The sequence below is a fragment of the Pteropus vampyrus genome, unplaced genomic scaffold (genome assembly GCF_000151845.1).
Source record: "Pteropus vampyrus isolate Shadow unplaced genomic scaffold, Pvam_2.0 Scaffold16, whole genome shotgun sequence".
Taxonomy (NCBI): Eukaryota; Metazoa; Chordata; class Mammalia; order Chiroptera; family Pteropodidae; genus Pteropus; species Pteropus vampyrus.
The window spans coordinates 230,047-248,307 of NW_011888797.1; the positions used below are offsets into that span (position 1 = coordinate 230,047).

General features: G+C 39.3%; 1 protein-coding gene across 1 annotated transcript in view; it reads right to left on the reverse strand.

Moving 5' to 3' along the window:
• ANKS1B (ankyrin repeat and sterile alpha motif domain containing 1B) overlaps positions 1-18,261 on the reverse strand; it is an 874,817-nt gene that overhangs the window by 55,726 nt on the left and 800,830 nt on the right. The window contains exon 20 of the mRNA XM_023527446.1: positions 967-1,038. Within this exon, the coding sequence (XP_023383214.1) occupies positions 967-1,038 (72 nt within the window). The remainder of the gene's footprint in view (positions 1-966; positions 1,039-18,261) is intronic.

The following is an 18,261-nucleotide window of genomic DNA, read 5'->3' on the forward strand; positions in this document are numbered from 1 at the left end:
TTTGGGAGGAACTGCTGGGTCACTGGAGCACCAGCATCAGGCAGTGTATAGTCCCTACCATCCCTAAGAGCCAGAAGTTCCATGCACAGAAGGAGAGGTGTGCCTGATGTGGCACCCCGAGAGAGGCCCTTCGCATGCCACTCCAAGAGCTCTGCTTAGTGATTCTCAACCAAATGTCTCAACCTCTTAGAGAGCAGGCTATCCAATGGGAAAAATTTAACAGGATATGAAAATAGGATATTATTTTAAAATACCAAATGGAAGAAAAACTGAACATTAAAATGTTTACTTTCCAAACAAAAATGAATTTAAAAAAATATGTGAAGGTGAAATGTGAACATTCGAATATTAAGCAGCTCAGAGTAAAATAGGTCACGGTTTCATATGCGTTTCAAAGATCAATTCAGTACTGTCAAATAGGAAAAGGCTGAGAACCACTTTCAGCTGTAATAGTGCCTCTCCTGGTGACACTCCTCCCACATTTGCATAAAATTTATACAGGATATCATGCAAATCATACTCAAATATTTCTCACGAGTAAAGCGCATGAACCTTTGAGAACTGTTAGACACAATGATTTGAATAGCCCATGGACACGAGGAAGTACAAAACGGGGAAGAAAAACACTGATATATACGTGTATATATATCAATTTACCCTTTTCCTTCTTCCTGTGAAAGCAAGTTAACACAGACACCTGGGATGAAAGCCAAAACTCACAAGGGACAGATTTTAACTGCAGACTTCAAAACCAAGTATTTTTCTCATTTTAGGACAATGTTTGCACGTCAACTAGTCACAAGGCACAGTAAATAAAGTATAATAGACAAAAAAAATCTCAGGAGTCATTAGACACCACAAATTTTCTGCATTGCCAGGACATAGTTTCTATGGCTGTTGACGACATTTTGCAACACATTACATAGCGCAAATTTAGGACGAGAAAATAACTATTTGTAACCTTACATTATGAACCTGATGGATGGCTGAGAAAGGAAATCCAGCGTTCTGATTCGTCCATATTTCACAGACAGACGACTGCTGATATAAACAGAAAACTATCTCATCTTGTCAATATTTAAAACATGGCAGCTACCAATGTAGCATCGAGGAAAGGAAGGAGAAAAATAATAAAAAGCAAAGAAGCACATTTCTTCCAAAAAAAAAAAAAACACCAAAAAACAAAAAAAAAAAAAAAAAAAAAAAAAAAAGACTAAGTTTTAATAATTGACTTCCAAGCCATTCTTTTGCTTAAAAACATTTTGGGTTGGCTAGAAAAAAAGACCACTTTACATACTAGCTATATATCAAGAGAAATTACCAATCATGCTGGAAAAAGTGAGCTGTGTTTTACATTTGCCAAAGAGAATAAAAAATTCCTTCCCTCATCACATCACTCATTTCAGAGGATCAATATTTTTATGAAGTTCAGGAAAGAAGGGAAAAAAATCTTTAGCACAGGTCAAACATTTTGCTTTTCTTATCTCCAAATGACCACGGGCAAACAATGCAATAAAATGACTTTCCTAATTTAGTCACTACTCCATTTGATAAACCTAGGAGATATTTTTCCCTCCAGAGTCTTCAAGGGCAAAACTGTGGTTAACAAGGGGAGAAGTGTCAGTCTGCCGCCCAGGAGTGGGGTGGCAGGAAGGAGGCTGGAGCGGGGAACGGGTAGGGTATGGAAGCTCTGTTCTGTTATTCAAGCAGAAACTTTGGGGAACAGCATTTGTGCACCTAATGAATCAGCTCCGTAATTTGTTCTCTCCACTACACCATTACCAATCTAATAACTAGCAATTATTGAAAGGCAATAATGTTTGCTCAGGACCAAATGCCAAACTAACCAACACCCCCTCCAAGGAGTTATAGTAGAAACCACTAAACTGACTAGGCTCCTGGCTGGCCTTTACAGAGTTCTTTTCCTGAATTTCATCATTCTAAAAAACACCATGAAATTGAATCACAGAAAATGGCAGAGCGCCTAAACTCATCCAGCAAGCACTGTGAACATCCCCAGAACTCACAAACAAAGGTACGAAGGTCAGTGCAAGAAGAAGATACGGGCATAACCACAACATGGTTTAGAAACCCAGCAAAGAACAATCTCATCAGCAAACAAATTAAGGAAAAGAAAGCTTCTCCCTGGCTAAATGTTACCTCCACCTTCACCCTCCTAGAGACGTCCACTAGAAATTTAACATCTGCCTCCACTTACAGTGGCACCTCCGCACACATCGACATCCCTGCTTTCCACCCTTCTGTCATCTGGATGGCTTGCTGGGGAAAGACTGTCAGGTCACTGGCATTCTGTTAAGCAAGAAAGAGCCCCAGACTCTGACCAAAAGGCACCTCCAACCACCTGCCACTTAAACCAGCTCTGCTCTTCTCAGTTCCCTCGAAACTTCATGCTATTTTCTTCACAGGGGCATCTTCTTCTTCCCACTTTTCAAAAATCAAATCTCTTGCAAGTTAAGTCTTGGTCTCTTTATCCCCCCAGCCTGTCTCCAGGAGCTAGCTGCCATCTGATTTAAATATATCAGCTCCATGCTTTAGTGGGATTATCATCTTAACTGGCACAAACATACTTGTAGGATACCCTTGATCTTTTCAGTATTCTCACCCACAGTTCTGAGCTAATTCTTTTACATAAATCACATCTACCATGCTCATGGACTTTTAGTGCCAGAATTAACCCAGGAACTGCCTGTCATCTGACAGACGAAGACACTGACATTCAGAGAGGTTAAGTAGCTAGTTCAGGTCACACGAGGGAGTGTCACAACATACCAGCCTGCTACAATAGTTAGGAAGGAGTGCCAGCCCGGTACTGATGTCATCAGAAGGCAGAGGGACTCTCCAGATCTATGGAACTTATTTTACTGATCCTGACACGTGTGTGTGTGTGTGTGTGTGTGTGTGTGTGTGTGTGTGTGTGTGTGTGTGTATGTGTATGGAACCAGTTAATGGAACAGTCTCAACTCCCGTGGGGTCCAAATACCTGAAAGTTTTACTGTTTTCCAATCAGCACTCCCACATGGGCCATGTCCAGTCTCTCCTCCGTGATGGGCAACAGGCCAACTGATATTTTGGGTCACTTTGAGTCATGAAGGATCCATTTTGCATAAAACTCTAATATCATATCTGATTCAGACATTGCTCTCCCTCACTACAGGCCAGTCTTGGGGCTTAAAAAGCTTGAGGTGGGGTGTCAGTCTTGGATGCCCCTAACCCCAAGCTCTACCTCCATCATGTGCTCACTTGTGGAAGAGGGTGCAGAAGGACAAGGGCCCTTTTCTTATCTGGCAGTGGCTGAGTTGTCTCTGACGGTTGTCACCGGTTATCAGGGCAATACCGACTTGGCCTTGGATGCCCTCCTGTAGGAACGTTCCAGGCCGAGTTGTGCTATGCCCATGTGAGTTCTCCGGGGAGCTCGGCTTGCCAGGGCTGGAGTTCCCACTGCGCAGTTCCCCATGTGAGACATCTGGCTCTAGCTTGACCTCCTCCATGCGGCCCTCCTTGTGCCCACGCATGCCCCGTGGACAGGACACAGGGGAGACGGCATGAGCCCAGCCTCCCTCTGCATACCCACTGGCATCTCACGGACATATCCTTGCCACGTGGGGCTGGCTATTCGGTGATCACTTTCCCTCTCTGCCAGGATCTCTCTCCAATTCTCCTTTCTTCAGCTCAGGTTACTGCCACATACATCTGCCTGCCAGAAGTCCCACTTGGAAAGAGATGCCAGTTTCCCCTCCTGGCAGGCTCCCCTCCACTCTGGCTGACCATTCCTCTTAAAGCCCTTCTCACGAGGCTTGCAGTACATGAGGACATGCTCCCATGGGAAGGAAGAAAAGCCTCAGCTCTTTCTACAGTGGCTCAGACAATTCCCGGTCCTTCCTCAGCACCCTCTTCTGCTACATGGGCTGGAAATCGACTCGGGGAGGGTTCACCACCTCTTGATAAACCTCAAACAGGATGTAGCTCCCTCGTTAGACTCTGCGGTACGTAGTACCTCAAGGAAAATTCCCACTTAGCGCCCCGCTTCACAACTGTATCTTCCGATAGTCACAGAAAGTTACCAGAGTCAGGGAGGAGAAAGAGGGTATCACGCCATACTTACTTTATGTTTTAAAAATCCATATAAAAATTTTCTCAATGATGGGAGGAAAAAAAACTACTCTGAAGAGAGTTCATATGTGGCTTACATTATCTTTTAAAGAAGTCACAATAACTATTTTCCATTTATAAGCTATGTTTTAAACTTCAAAGAAGTAATGCTGCTTTAATTTCCAACAATTATGTGACTCAATGCAAATGGTAAAAAGTCATATTTTTAAAAGGGTTTATAGCAAAGGCAGTTAATTGATATTTTAATTATGAAGGTTGTTTTGAAAAAAGCTAATGCATTTCAGATATTGCGGTAATTCTGTTGGCAGTAAAGAATTTACCGGGCTCACAGAGCAGTAATGTAAGGTGGGCCAGCCGTAACTGGTGTCTTCGTGACATGAAATGGCTCTTCTAGACACATGGTGACCAGATTGAGCGCTGGAATACATTTTTGAAATATGAAAGTTTCCGCTGTAGGGTTTCATTATATTTATGAAGATAACATTTCAGGATACGACATATATTAAAATACTGAGGTTTGAAAAGTTTGGGGGAAGTGATGAAATTTCATCTGAGGCCCCAGTTCCTAGAACAGTAACGGTTTAAATCTAAGTATTAATTAAGCCTTAGTAGAACATCTTCATCTGTAAAGACGAATAATAGTACTTGACCTACATATTTCATTAGGGTGTCGTGCAGCTCATGGTAAGCTTCATGAGAGGGGGAACTTTTTCACAATTTCTAGGACCTAGAATACAGAAGGCTGTCAAACGGATTCACTGAATAAATGAAATCATAGAATATATTCAAAACGTCTTGGTAAATGGTAAAGCACTACAGGATCATTAATTAATGTTCTTCATTATCATTTGTAGGTGGTCCAGTCTGTTCTTTAACCTATGTCACTGCTGACACACTTCTGGCAAAATGCAACAGAATTTAGCACTGCGGACTTCTTGGTAGAAAAGTTCTTATTTTTTTCCCGATAAAGGCTGAAAAAGGGCTGGCAACTTTGTTGAAGAGAAAAAGAAATTTTATAATTAGCATACGTATATGATAAAGAGCTGCTTATAGAGAGCTTGGAAGCAATTCTATAAAAGGATGTTAAACACCCCTGGGCAATTCAATTTGCTTATTAATTTTCTCTCAATCCCCTTCCCACATATACCACAAAGACTAATGCAGTTTATCTGAACCTAAATTATCATGAAATCCAAACAACTGGGGGTTGAGTAAAGATAAAGTAGTCTTATATAACTGAGATATAATTAATAATTTAATGTTTATTTCTTTGACGATAAAGTCAATACACGTTTGAAGGTGTCTAATTTTATCTTTAGTTCAGACCTGTCTCCTGAGTCTGGAAATGTTTTCTTAAAACACACACGCACACATCTCATTCTTGTTACCATCTGTATCTCAGCTTGTCATGAATTCAGTTCAGAAAAAAAAAAACGTATTTGCACTGAAATCTAAAAAACAAAATAAAGCATATTACCCATCTTCAGGGTTTTTCCTCCTAAAGGTGGACTTCTTTTCTGCTCAATTGGCAGGGACCCAGTAGTTTACAATAAATTATCTCTCCTTTGTCATCCACTTTCCCCATTTAACTAAAGCATTCTCAAAAAGTGCTGTAACATCTTCCACTCAAAGCAAAGAGATTCCTTCCCTTGACCCAACGTCTTCCTCAAGCTCCTGCTCAATTTCTGTTCTTCTTTAAGAAGCAAAATTCCCCAAGAGGTGTCTATATTCTCCAAGAGGTCTCTATACAGTCTCTACTTTCCCTTTTCCTGTGCTCATCTGAGCCCACTCTGCTGAAACTGCTCTTCTCAGTACCCTCCACCCTGCCAAACCCAGTTTTTCATTGGTCTCAACCTAACCGACACAGTTGATCACTCCTTCCATTTTTCAGAATCCTATGATCCGATCATCCTCTGAATCCTGCCTGGAGTGTCAGCCCTCAATCCTTTTCCCTCTTCTGGCTATACTCCGTGGTCTCATCCAGGCCTAACTTCCTAATTTGTATCTCCGGCCCAGCCCTCTCCTCTGAACTCCAGACTTGGATATTCACCCACCTTCTTGACACCTCTACTTTGATGATTAATAGTCATCTTAACTTTAGATTAGATGCCCGAAACCAAGCTCCTGATTATCTCACCTCTACTATAAGCTTTCTTATCTCAGCAAAAGCCAAACCCCTTTCTCCTGCTGGAGTTGTCCTTTCACTCACATTTCATACTCAACCCAGCCGCAAATCCTGTCAAATCTACTTCTAATATCTTCTCACTCTCCTATTACTACCTGGTCCAGGCAACTGTCCTTTCTTACTCTGATTATTCTATTAGCTTCCAAACTGGTCTCATAGCTTTTATCTTTGCACCCTTAGTCCTTATTCTCAATACAATAGCCAAAACGATCCATTTAAAATTAAAGCCAGACCATGTCACTCGGCTCTATTTAACTCAGAAGAAAATTCAGAGTCCTAACAATGGCTTGCAAGGATCTCCATCCTTTGGCGCCATCCCTGCCTTCCCTCTCCAGACCCCTCCCGACTACTCTCTCTTGCTCACTTGGTTCTGAACAGCAAAGCACACTCTTGCTTCGAAGCTTCTGCATTTGTTTCCCCCTCTGCCTGAAATGTTCTTCCTCCAGATACTGCAGGACAGGCTCCCTCTCTTCCTTCAGGTTCTACTCCAACGTCACCTTCTCTGAGAAGCCTTCTTTGAGCGCCTAGCATTTTATATCCAAATCAAGTCAACACTGCCCACACTGTAAAACACTGTAAAAAGATTATTCTTTCAAGGAGAAAATGAAAATTTGAAACAAACAAACAAACAAAAAACCCCCACTTTAGAGCTTAAGAACCTGTCTCCCTGGCACCCTGACGTTCCTTTAAAATAGTGACTACTCATCTGTTGGGTACAAGGCATAGGTCACAAAGGGATCCACTTTGCTTTTAGTTGGTGTTTATAGAATGGAAATTGCCGTGAACACCATCCTTTTTCCATTGTCAGGACCAGTGGTAAATTGGGATCCAGAGGCTGATGGTGGGTCTTGGGATGGAGCAAGCTGACAATAGCTCCATCTACTCAATACTTCCAATTAGGCACTGAAAACCTTCCGGGAGTCAGCCGATGCTGTGTAGCTAGTTTAATAAAGAAACTTGTATAAATATAGCCCTCTGGTCAGATTCTATCAGAGATAAAATTTTCTGCCTTGTTCTAGCCCTGAAAGAAATTGGCTTTTCCTCTGTTTCTCCCTTATGTTTGTCATAATTCTTTCATACTGCGGGGTGTTTAGAAATTGACCAGCAAGAATCCAACGAGAAATAGGAAAGGTTTGGAGTGAAAGCTAAAGGAATAATGAAGTCAATTCCTTCTCTTGGATGACAGCGCTTCTACAATAAAACAAAAAACAAACTTGAAGAGCGAACCAAATAGCTTCAAAGTCGAAAGAAAAAAGGGCGCCCCAAAGAAAGAGGCCTCGGTCAGCAGCCAGCAAACTCAGCAGCTTCCTGAACAGAGATTAAAATGAGATGAGATCTGTCAAAGGAGGGAGTCAAACAAATTTAATTCGGTCAAGAAATCACACACCAAACATCTCCTAGGCATCTTTTCTTCTGGCAGTGACAGCCCTGTGGTCTCTTCTTTCACGGGCACTAACTGAATCCTGCCTGGAAATCAGAAAATCACCACCTTTTGTGTCTCCTGTGCTCCCCCAGAGGCCACAGGCCAGCGTCTTATCATTTGATCTGTTGTGGAAACAGGGACAATCCTCCTTCTCTGCTCTCAGGTGCACTTTGTGATACATACATGGCCTTCTACCAACTGTGTGTGATTCTGCTCTTCAACTACACTGTGAATATCTCAAGTTCAGGGGTTCTTACCATGGACCCTTTAAATGAAAGGTTTCAGATGAACTATTTTATTTGCAGGGAATGCAGGACTCAAAAAATGCTCCTTCCTGTTATTTCTCTCTTTCTGAAGAGCAGTCCTTGTTCTTCATGATCGTGACCTTCCCCACGTGTCTGCAGGGAAATTCTTGGACAGATCAGTAATCACATGCTGGAAGTGAAAAGCCAGGCCAACAGTTGTTTCTCCATGTGTGACCTGCTATCGGTGGTGTCAGCATTAATCAATCTGGCAAGAGTGGGAGGAAGTAAATACCACGTTTGGTCCGTCATAAGTACACTGGCATCGTATATATTCCGATATTACTTGTAGCCTGCACAGATTTATGATTTTCTCTCCCTCTACCCCTTCCTTCTTCCCTTCTTTCCTTCCTTGTTAACTCTAATTCTAGTACCAATAGCACATAAAATAAGCCCTAGGCTCCCAAAGTAGAAGAGAACTATAGGCTATGTGATTCCTGTTATTCATTTGTAGACATAATATATAACCTGCATTGCCTAATAGGATAGTTGTTGCCCTAAATGATATTACACAATTATTTATGAAATCTCTTCACAGGAAAAAAATAGAGCAGAGGGAAAAAATGGAACACTGTAAATCCAGGCCCTATTTGTTCAGCTCCCCGTGTTCTCCGGATGTTGCAGGGAATTTAAGTCAATTGGGATCATGCTGTTTATTGCAATATGTGCTATTTTACCTCTTCTACCTCAAAGTTTGGATGCCACTAAAGACATTTTTCAGGACCGATAAAAAGCAGAAATATTAATAACTCATTCAAAAAAGTAACAGCTTTTTTAAAAATCATAACTTGAAATGCTGCAGAGAAACTCGATTTTGCAAAGTAATATTCTTTGCCTGGAACATCTCTTTAAAATATACTTTATGTTCCTTTCTTGAAATGGAGGATATCATTTTTTAAAATTTAAACTCATTTATTAACTATATACTCAACACTGCTTCCTGTCTCTGGTAAGAAAATAGTTATTGGACAAAGCCATTCATTCAATTATGTTTATTGAGACCCCATTATTTCCTCATTTTATCCTTGCGGAAAATATGGAGAAACAAGGTCAAGTTGAACAATCAACTTGCATGATACCATCCTAAGAGGTTTCTCATAGAAGGCTACAGTTTTTTCTTCAGTTCTGTTTGTGCAACATTGAAATCAATAAATTGTAGGATTTCTTGAAAGGCGTGCTTTTTTGAGGTAAGCTTTTTAAATGAGCACATTATATAGTTGAGAAGGATCACTGACACACTGAGTGTTAACTAAGTTTTCAAAAAGGCTTTGGTAGACTAGGATTACTGGATAACCTTGAAAAAACTATTTTAGCTGGAAAGTAATAATGCAAGTGTAAAATCCCACATTAAGGTTACACACACACACACACACACACACACACACACACACACACACACACAGAGTACTGCTGAGAGCTGAGAAGGGAGGTGTGGCTCATGGCCACTGACAAAGCCTGGGAAACTTTTGTGAAGAAAAGCTCGGTGAGAATTAATGATACATTAATGCAGCTAAGCATGAACATCAAGAAAACAAATGTGCCCAGAGCTGAGGAATCAGGATGATGTGTAGCCCACATCTAACTCATCAGAATGATATTGGCAAGGAGCTGGATATGATTAATAGTGAGGGAAAGACATCAAATTGTCTTCAGTCTTAAAGAACTATTTTCATCAAGAAGGAGCAGCTTTATTCTCTGTTGTTTCAGAAGACAGAATTAACTACGTAGGAATTTTAAGAAGGCTTATTTCAGTTCAATATAAGACAGAAGTTCTATTAATTAGAACTTTTCTAATGGTGGGGCTGCCTCACATAATGAGGGCCACCTTTCCAGTGACAATTTTAAGCAGAAATTTGTGGTTGTCTGTTAAGGATGCATCATGAGACAGGACTAGATACATTTTCTGGCCCCTTCTCACCCTAAAATCCTGTTTTGTTTTTTTTTAATAGAAGAACAGAAGAATCACCTAGGTGTTAAATGCATATAAAGAATGACAACCTTTTATGAAGCTGCATTCAAACCTCATTAAAATAAAGACCTACACAGGAATGGGGCCACATCATTTCATAACTGTTTACATGAAGCAATTGTTTGCTATCCCTGAAATGTAAAGAATTAAAAATTGGATGCTAAGAGTAAAGGATTTTCTTCAAATACAGTGCTTACCCATGCTACCTTAGAAGTTCAATTCTCTACTTGTCTTGAATTTTTATCAGGTATTAGATGTTATTAACAAAATTTGTCAAAGGACTCAAAACATTGCCCTGGAGCTGTTTAGGGTTGTAGAATTTCTAGAATGTTTCATGTCTGCTGGTACCCAGTTTGTAGAGACACCCTTGGGTGTTCATCAACACAGTAGTTAAAGTGCAGGCTGTGAAGGCAGACTGCCTGGGTTTGAATCCTGGCTCCGCGTCTTATGGTCTGTGTGGCCTGGGGTAAGCAACATAAACTCTCCATGCCTCAGTTTCCTCATTAATCAGTGCTGGCTCTACCAATGATGATGATGAACTACCAGATCCATGCTAGTCAGGTGATACACTACCATTCTAGGTAGTTTATTTCCCCGCCCCTCCAAATTTGAGAGCATCTCAATTTGTGCTCAATCTGGAGTCCTAGAAAGATGTGATTTTGTGGTGCCTCTAACCTTGTGTATTTACGGAGTGTTTGGTAATAAGGAAGTAAAAAAATGACCACGGAAGAGTCAGGCCTTGCCCCTACATATAGCCAACATACACTTTAAGAGAAATGAAATATTTTAACATAAAATGTAATGATATATTTTGATGTATGCTAACTCATAAAGTATTTAAAAGTATTTAAGTACGGGTATTAGCCATAAATCCTTTCCACAGAGCTCCAACGCTAATTAGGTTATGACACAGACAGGAACTGCTTCTACAGTGTTTGCATCTCTACGAATAATTGTTTCCGTATCAGTGAAGAGGTATTAGTTGGGGCTTACAAGCTGGAAAATAGAAATAGTTTTGTAAAACATGGCTAAATATTATGAGCTTTACTTTAAAATACCTTTATTCCTAGTTGCAGTTGAAAAAGCAGAAAAAAACTAGAAGTTATCTCAAAATAATAATTTCTAAAACAACCCAAACACGTACCTTTGTAGTTTGTAAAATACTTTGACAAATACTATTTTTTGTGCCTCATAACAATGACGTGAGGTGGGTGTTAATCTCACTTTAGGAAGAGAAAACTAAGGCTCTGAGTAGCTAAGAGACTTGTTCAAGGTTACAGAAGTAATAGGTATCAGAGATGAGATTTTTAACCCTGATCTCATTACTTCAAATCTGGTATTTTAAAAAAGCTCATTAAATTAAGCATGAAAAAATGAAATCAATACCCATGTGACCTAACAATTTTCCATCGGACAGTCTCAGAATTTGAACGTCAAAGTAGGCTTATTCAGGTACCCACAATTGCTAGCTCTGCCTGCCTAGAAACCATACCCGTTTCCGGCCATGGCCCTTTGACGCTTTGAGGAGCCTCCTTCTCACCTCTCAGTCTATGGGGTTCGGGTGGAGCTAAAACCACCTCCAGGCATGTGACCTATGCCTGGTTAACCATAACACACATACACATGCGCGTGCACACACATACACATGCACACACACACACATACATGCTCCTTTGTGATTCGCTCAGGACAGGTAAATGATGCTAACCAGGTTGATCTGAACCAGTGGGACTCAATCCTAGGACTTTTGGGGGGAGCTCTTGGAAAGATAAGCCCTCTTTCTTGTCAGTTCAAGTTTAACAGGAATCGGACTTGAAACTCCCCTCATGCAGAGAAGGCCTGTTTGGGAAAAAAGCCAACCCAGAGGAGAGCAGAGCTGAGACATGAAGAGCCAGAGGGCAAGACATCTGACGAGCACTGGGATCAAGCCGACCCGGACTTCGCAGTGAAATGGTTCCGGTACACGCCCTTTTCTGCTGAAGACGTCTCAAGCTGGATTTTGTTACTTGCAAACAGCCAGAAGAGTCCCTACTGATATATTACTTTAACAACATACGAATGGAATTAACACAGACAGCACTGCATAATTAGCCCTATTTCCTCTAGACATTAAAAAAAAAAAACCTTTCTTTCTTTCTCTTTCTCTTTCTCTCTCTCTCTCTCTCTCTCTCTCTCCTCTCTCTCTTTCTCTCTTTCTTTTTTCTTTCTCTCTTTTTCTTTCTTTCACACTGGAAAAAGAAAAGGAAGAGAATAACAGAATTCTTTTACCCTTGAAAATTTAGCAAGGTCAGATTATACTAGCCAAAACTCTGATCTGTGGACCCGAGAACTGGACTGAATATAATGAGAAACATTCCAAAAATTTAACAAGGGGAAAAAATAGCCTGGTGTGCCTTTTTGTGAGCAAGCTGCTCAATGTCAGCCAGCCTAAGGCACCACGAAACATCACAAGGTCAATGCCACTGAAATACGGTTTTTATATATCACCAGATTTCTTATTTATTCAGTTGAAAATAAGATCTTTTCTTTTGATTTTTTAAAAAAATTATGGTTTCGTTTTAATTGGAAACGTTCACCTTGGTTAAGTCTCAGCACATGGAGGTAACATGGGGACATCAGAGCGTTTCTAGCAAAATGACTGGAGGTATGTAGGTCTGTTTGGCATCTGTCAGAACAAACGCCTGGCTGTCTAACTTGACTCACAGATGGGCTCGAGAGAGAATAAAAGAACCAAGACTTGTAAAATGAGTATCAAAACCTAAGACGTACCCACCTTTTCCCATTCTTTTTAAACCCCAGTATACAGGACAGACAATAACATATCAATGTGGCCTGAAAGACACTAATCAAATTGGAATTTCCTACCAAAGCTGTCAAAAGGAGAAAAGGCAATTAACTTTTCCCATTAATAAACAAGGTGTACAAGCTATCAGTTTTAAGTGCCTGGTATGAAAGCAACATTTTTTCCCCCACTTTTGCTTGGAATGATGCCTTTGGGAATAGATGGCTGGTGGTCTAGAGTTTCTGGCTTGAAAGAAGGCACAGATATTATCAATATCTCAAATTATCTCTGAAGCTGGTATGTCAGCTTGTCAACTCAACAGGTGTCAAATCAGAAGTACCTGATAGAAGAGCTTACTGAGTTTATTCTTAACCTGCTTTTTTGGGTTATATATTATCCATCTGTGCTTAAGTATTAGGAGTTGCTTTTTTTTAAACCTTCATGGAAGAAAATGAAGTTATGGACATGCTGAGCCTTTCTGAGTAGTAGCTAAGTGATGAAAATCTAAATTAAAAACTTGCCATTAACTTATGGGCATTAAAAAATCTGATATAATACAACAATAAGAAAATTTGTATAGTTTTGGGGAAAAATCCTTTAGGAAAATGATGTTTGTTCCTCTTTACATGGCTGTGCTATTTTCTGAAGGTTGCATCTGTAAATTTCCATAATACCAGAGAAGCAGGGAGTATTTCTAGGAACAATCCCAGGGAAAGTATAAAAGAATAAATTACTATCCTCCTTCTTTCCTAGAGATGGCTACGTATTTGCCTCATGGTTTTTTTTGAGTATCCATGTTTCTCTAGCTAAGGAATTTCATCGAAGGACAAAATAATCCTTTCTTTTTCAGTTAATGTTTTATCTCATCATGTTGCAGGAATAACATGTTAATACTGGAAGATATCCTTTGCTGCGTACTTTTATAACCTGTATTTGCAGAGAACTGTTCCAGCTATCCTTTGCTTTCCTTGCCTTTGATGATCGTTCTGCATAGATCCCTTCTCCATCATGTTAGATATTCCTTGGCAGCCTTCATATTTATGCAATTATAATAATAAAGAGGAAAATTTCAATTCCATTCTCAACATTTTAAGCATGGATAACATTAGAACAAAAAGATAGTTTTTATGAATACTACAACCATCTGATAGCTTTGGCCCTATAACAATCAGGGACCTTTGATTTTGGGACTGATGGGTGATATATCTGAATTGATAATCAAATATATATATATATGTATGTATTCACAGTCTGGAATATGCATTCACATAAATTATCTCATCTGATCCGAACCTGAGAGGTAGGCATTACCCACATTTTAAAGACAAGAAAACCGAAGTTCAGAGAAGCTGCATGATTTGGTGGAGGTCACAGCAAGAAAGAAACCAAATCAGAACTCCAACTGAAGAAGCCATTAAGGAAACAGCATGCAATGTGGAGAAAGCCCACCAGCAAGCACGTCTCTGTAAAAGCAGTAAACTCCACATCTACCTGCAAAGCTTTTCACAAACATAGGAGGACAGAGTTCTACCAAGATGTTCAAGGTGGGTTCCCATTAAAAGGGTCAACAAATGTCCACCGTAGTTCTGCATTTAAAGGGTTTTGTGGTGATAACCATGTCCTGATTCAATAAGTGCCCACTAAACTACTAGGTATTTTATTCCTGTTCCGCTCGCTGTGCCTACATTAAGTGTAATCTGTTATAGCATATGACAATTTAGTATTTGTTGAACTGTGACTAAAATATTTTATATCATTTTAGAACAGAGGCAGCCCACAGGCATCGGGAACCATGGAAGAACCAGGGTACGATCAGGGACAGCAGAGCTGGAGTGCTGGCTCTGTCATGTACCAGTTGTTAGGCAACTCACTCACCTACTTGGGCTTCCTGGGGTACAGAATGAGCTGTTGTGAGGGTTAAAATATGGCACCTGGAATCCCAGGGATGAATCTGGCCATGGCAAGGCTTCTATATGGCTTGGTTTCCATTTCTCTTCTTTTAACAATAGCAAAAGAATGAATATTTGTAGAACTAATATAATGTGTAAAATGCTTTCAGATAAAGAAGGAATTGATCTAGTCATACTTATTAAGTAATGCTGTTTGGATCAGAAACGATTAGACTGAACTGAATCTACTTTCTATGATTTAGAAAGAATTTAGACAAAGCCTTTAGAGAGCCTAACGCATTGCTTCAGGCAAATTCTAATTTGGTTTCTTTTGGCTGCACCACCCGGACCGAGCCCTGTAATATTTCAGTTTCCTTGCTTTTAAAATGTGGATCATGCCTGCTTTCCGGTTTGTGTTCTTCAGGCAATATTAATAATTTTATTTAGATGAGAATATTCAAAGCACAAGGACTTCCACATTATGAATAATCCTCATTAATATAAAGCTGAAGTTTGTGCAAAAATCTACATTTCTCTTCCTGTTTAGGAGTCTTTTTTATTTTCTGCAAGGAGAAGTACTATTTCATTTTTCCATAAGTATCTTCTATAAACGAAGGCCTTCTATAAATGATTTTAACTTTTGCACTGGGGAACTCTTTTCCCTTTATTCATAACTTTGAAGAATGTGATCCCTAAACTTTATTAATTCCATTACTCTCCTTTAGTATTCATTTTAAGAGTACTTTGACTCCTCCTAAATATCATTCAAGAAAATTTCTAAAGATTAAGATTAGGCTCTAAATACCGGAAATATTCTCCCTTCCTTTGATATATTTTCACTTACTATCTCATCTTCGCAGAGCTTGGACTTAAAAGCGGATGTGCCATGTGCTACACGCACATCAATAGCTGTGTCGGATACCTTGTTTGTGCTAAAATGAGATAACAGATGCGGAAGTACTTTAAAAATTTTAAAACTCTATGTGAATTAAGGTATTATTATAAAAATGTGAGTGCAACATTTATTTATTAGGGGTATGGAAATGGGGAAGCATTTCAGAGCTTCTGAGCTAATGTGTACAATTTAGAATTTCAGGCTAGAAAAGCTATATTTTTAGCATAATAGGGAACCCTATGGTTTAAATGTGTTTACATCATTACATTCAGTGGTTTAAAAACTACTAGTAAAAAACTCGTTTGTTTCTCACATATTCATTTAAGACAATTTGACGCAAGAATATTGGTTATATCAGAATAAAAGCAAACAATAGCCAGAATTTTTGCAAATTCCTCGTATTCTAAGATAGCTATTTTTAATATTGGTTCAAATTGAAAACAAGTAATTATATACCACTCTAGTGTTACCTTTAAAAAAATATTTGCCGACAAATAAACTTAATAGGTAGAATGGACATTAAATGTATCTTCATTTAACTTTAAGCATTACTTTTCCAAATTAAGCAAAGCATTTCCAAACATCTATTGAGCAGACCTTAAGAAGGCAAAACTCCTCTGAATTATTGCAGTCACAAAGAACTTAAGGTTTCTGGCCTATGGCTGGAATTCCAAAGCACTCTAGTGGGAGCTCAGATAAATTTAAAGAAGTAAGCGGGGTTCTGAGAACATGAATCTGTCTGGTGATTCTCTAATAACTGCATTTTCCTTTCTTTTAGCAAGGAAGAAGGAAAGCCTGAAGATGGATGTCTGAGACAGCAAGGTACAGACTGGTTAGGCATGCATTAAGCACACTACAGTAGGCCTTTTGAGAGAAACCCCTTGGGAAAGAACCCTGGGGACTGAGCTCCAGGTGGGGAGGAGGTGTAACTAGCTGTCCGCTTACCGGAATCCTAATTGCTAACTCAAATCTTCAGGAAGACTCAACTTTATAGGCTAAGCACATAACTTTGGGGAAGAATGTGGTCTACAGAAAGTACGACGGCTTTTTAAAAAAGCAAGTAGATTTTTAAAAATTAGTATAGCAAACAACCAAAACAAGGGAAGAATAAGAAAAAAAAAACATTGATTGAGTGGATGAGTAGTGAAAAAGTCACATACATAAAACTGTTCAACATCAAAAGTACCAAGTATTTAATATCTCGAAAGGTAAAAAAAAGCTTCGAAATGGCACTATTTTTAAGAGGTTTATACATGTTCATTTTTCCATGATTTCGGGCATTTCCAGACTAGAAAACATTCTTAAAACAAACGAATAAAAGGCTACAATTAACACAACCTAAAGAGTTACGATTCTGGAGTCCCTTTTTCTTATTGATCAGATTCCTGTGGTCCCATCTCTTCTTTTCTCTGCAGCAAAAGTGCTGTACTGAACAGCAGTATTTTAGAAAATTTCTAGCAATCTAGTTGCTGATGCAGAACTGTGTCTATACCAGTCTTTCTATCATCAGTAACAGTACACGTGAGGTGAATAAGCACATTCATACGGATCCTCTGTAGGTCACCACATTCCATCCGCCTGCTTATCTCTCTCCTCTTTCTGCTTTTGGGCCTTTCTTGCCTGGCCAGATACAAGTTCATTCAGTTTTCTCAAGAACAACATAATTCCTGAAAGCAACACATTCTGATTGGAGTGACAAGAAAAAGATCTAGGCTACTCAAAAGATACACTGCCCCTAGCTTGTGAATCTCATAAAAAAAATAAATAAATAAATAAGGAAGAGAGAGCAGTCTTGTTAGATTACCTGAATGTTCACACACAGATGGAAGAGTAATTAATTTCCTCTTTGAAAAAAATTGTACTATGCGGAGATGTTTCATAAATTAGATGAGCAGATGAGATAGGTGATTCTCTTCCTGAAGCTGGCAGAGTCAATAAAAGCTAACGCTCATTAATGCATGATTGCTCCTTACCCAGAGAAGAGAAGGGTTCAGAAAGACTAGGTTTATATTAACACACAAAGACTACATGGTTCAAGGTTAAAACAAACTTTGTCTCTACAATTCTGCCACTAGAGAGATTTAACCACATTTGTGATCCACAGATACTGACAAATAGCAGGAAATATATGAACAACTTGGGGAAAAAAGCTTTCAGGCTCTTTATTTAAAAAACAACAGTGAAAACATTAATAAGGATTAGAAGACAATAGTTAACAAGAGAGAAAGGAAAAATTATTCTTTTCTGTCTCTCCTACATTTTCCATCTCCCTTCAATAAAATATTCTCCATAATCCCAACATTGCCATTCCTTGCACAAAGAACTCTGAGAACAATTCAAAATTGAGAAAGCTAAAAAGAAACACAATATCCCAGGCCCTTTCTCTCCAGGGCATTTGCAGGCAGAATAGCCATGGTTTCCAGAACATTCTCTTCACATTTTTCTTTTGTGAGTGGCTGCATAGAATGTTTACGAAAGGCTTTTAAAAACAGAATCTCACCAAACAGTTGAGAAAAATATTTAACAACCAGGGCGAAGCAATTACAGTCAAATTTTCACCTCGAGATTCTCATCTTAGGTGTGGGAGGCAGAGAGAAGCCTCTTAATGCACCAGTCTGAACCTAGAATGAGGATGAAGAGAGTTGAATCTGCCAATATTTGTCAACAAATCCCTATCTTTGAATC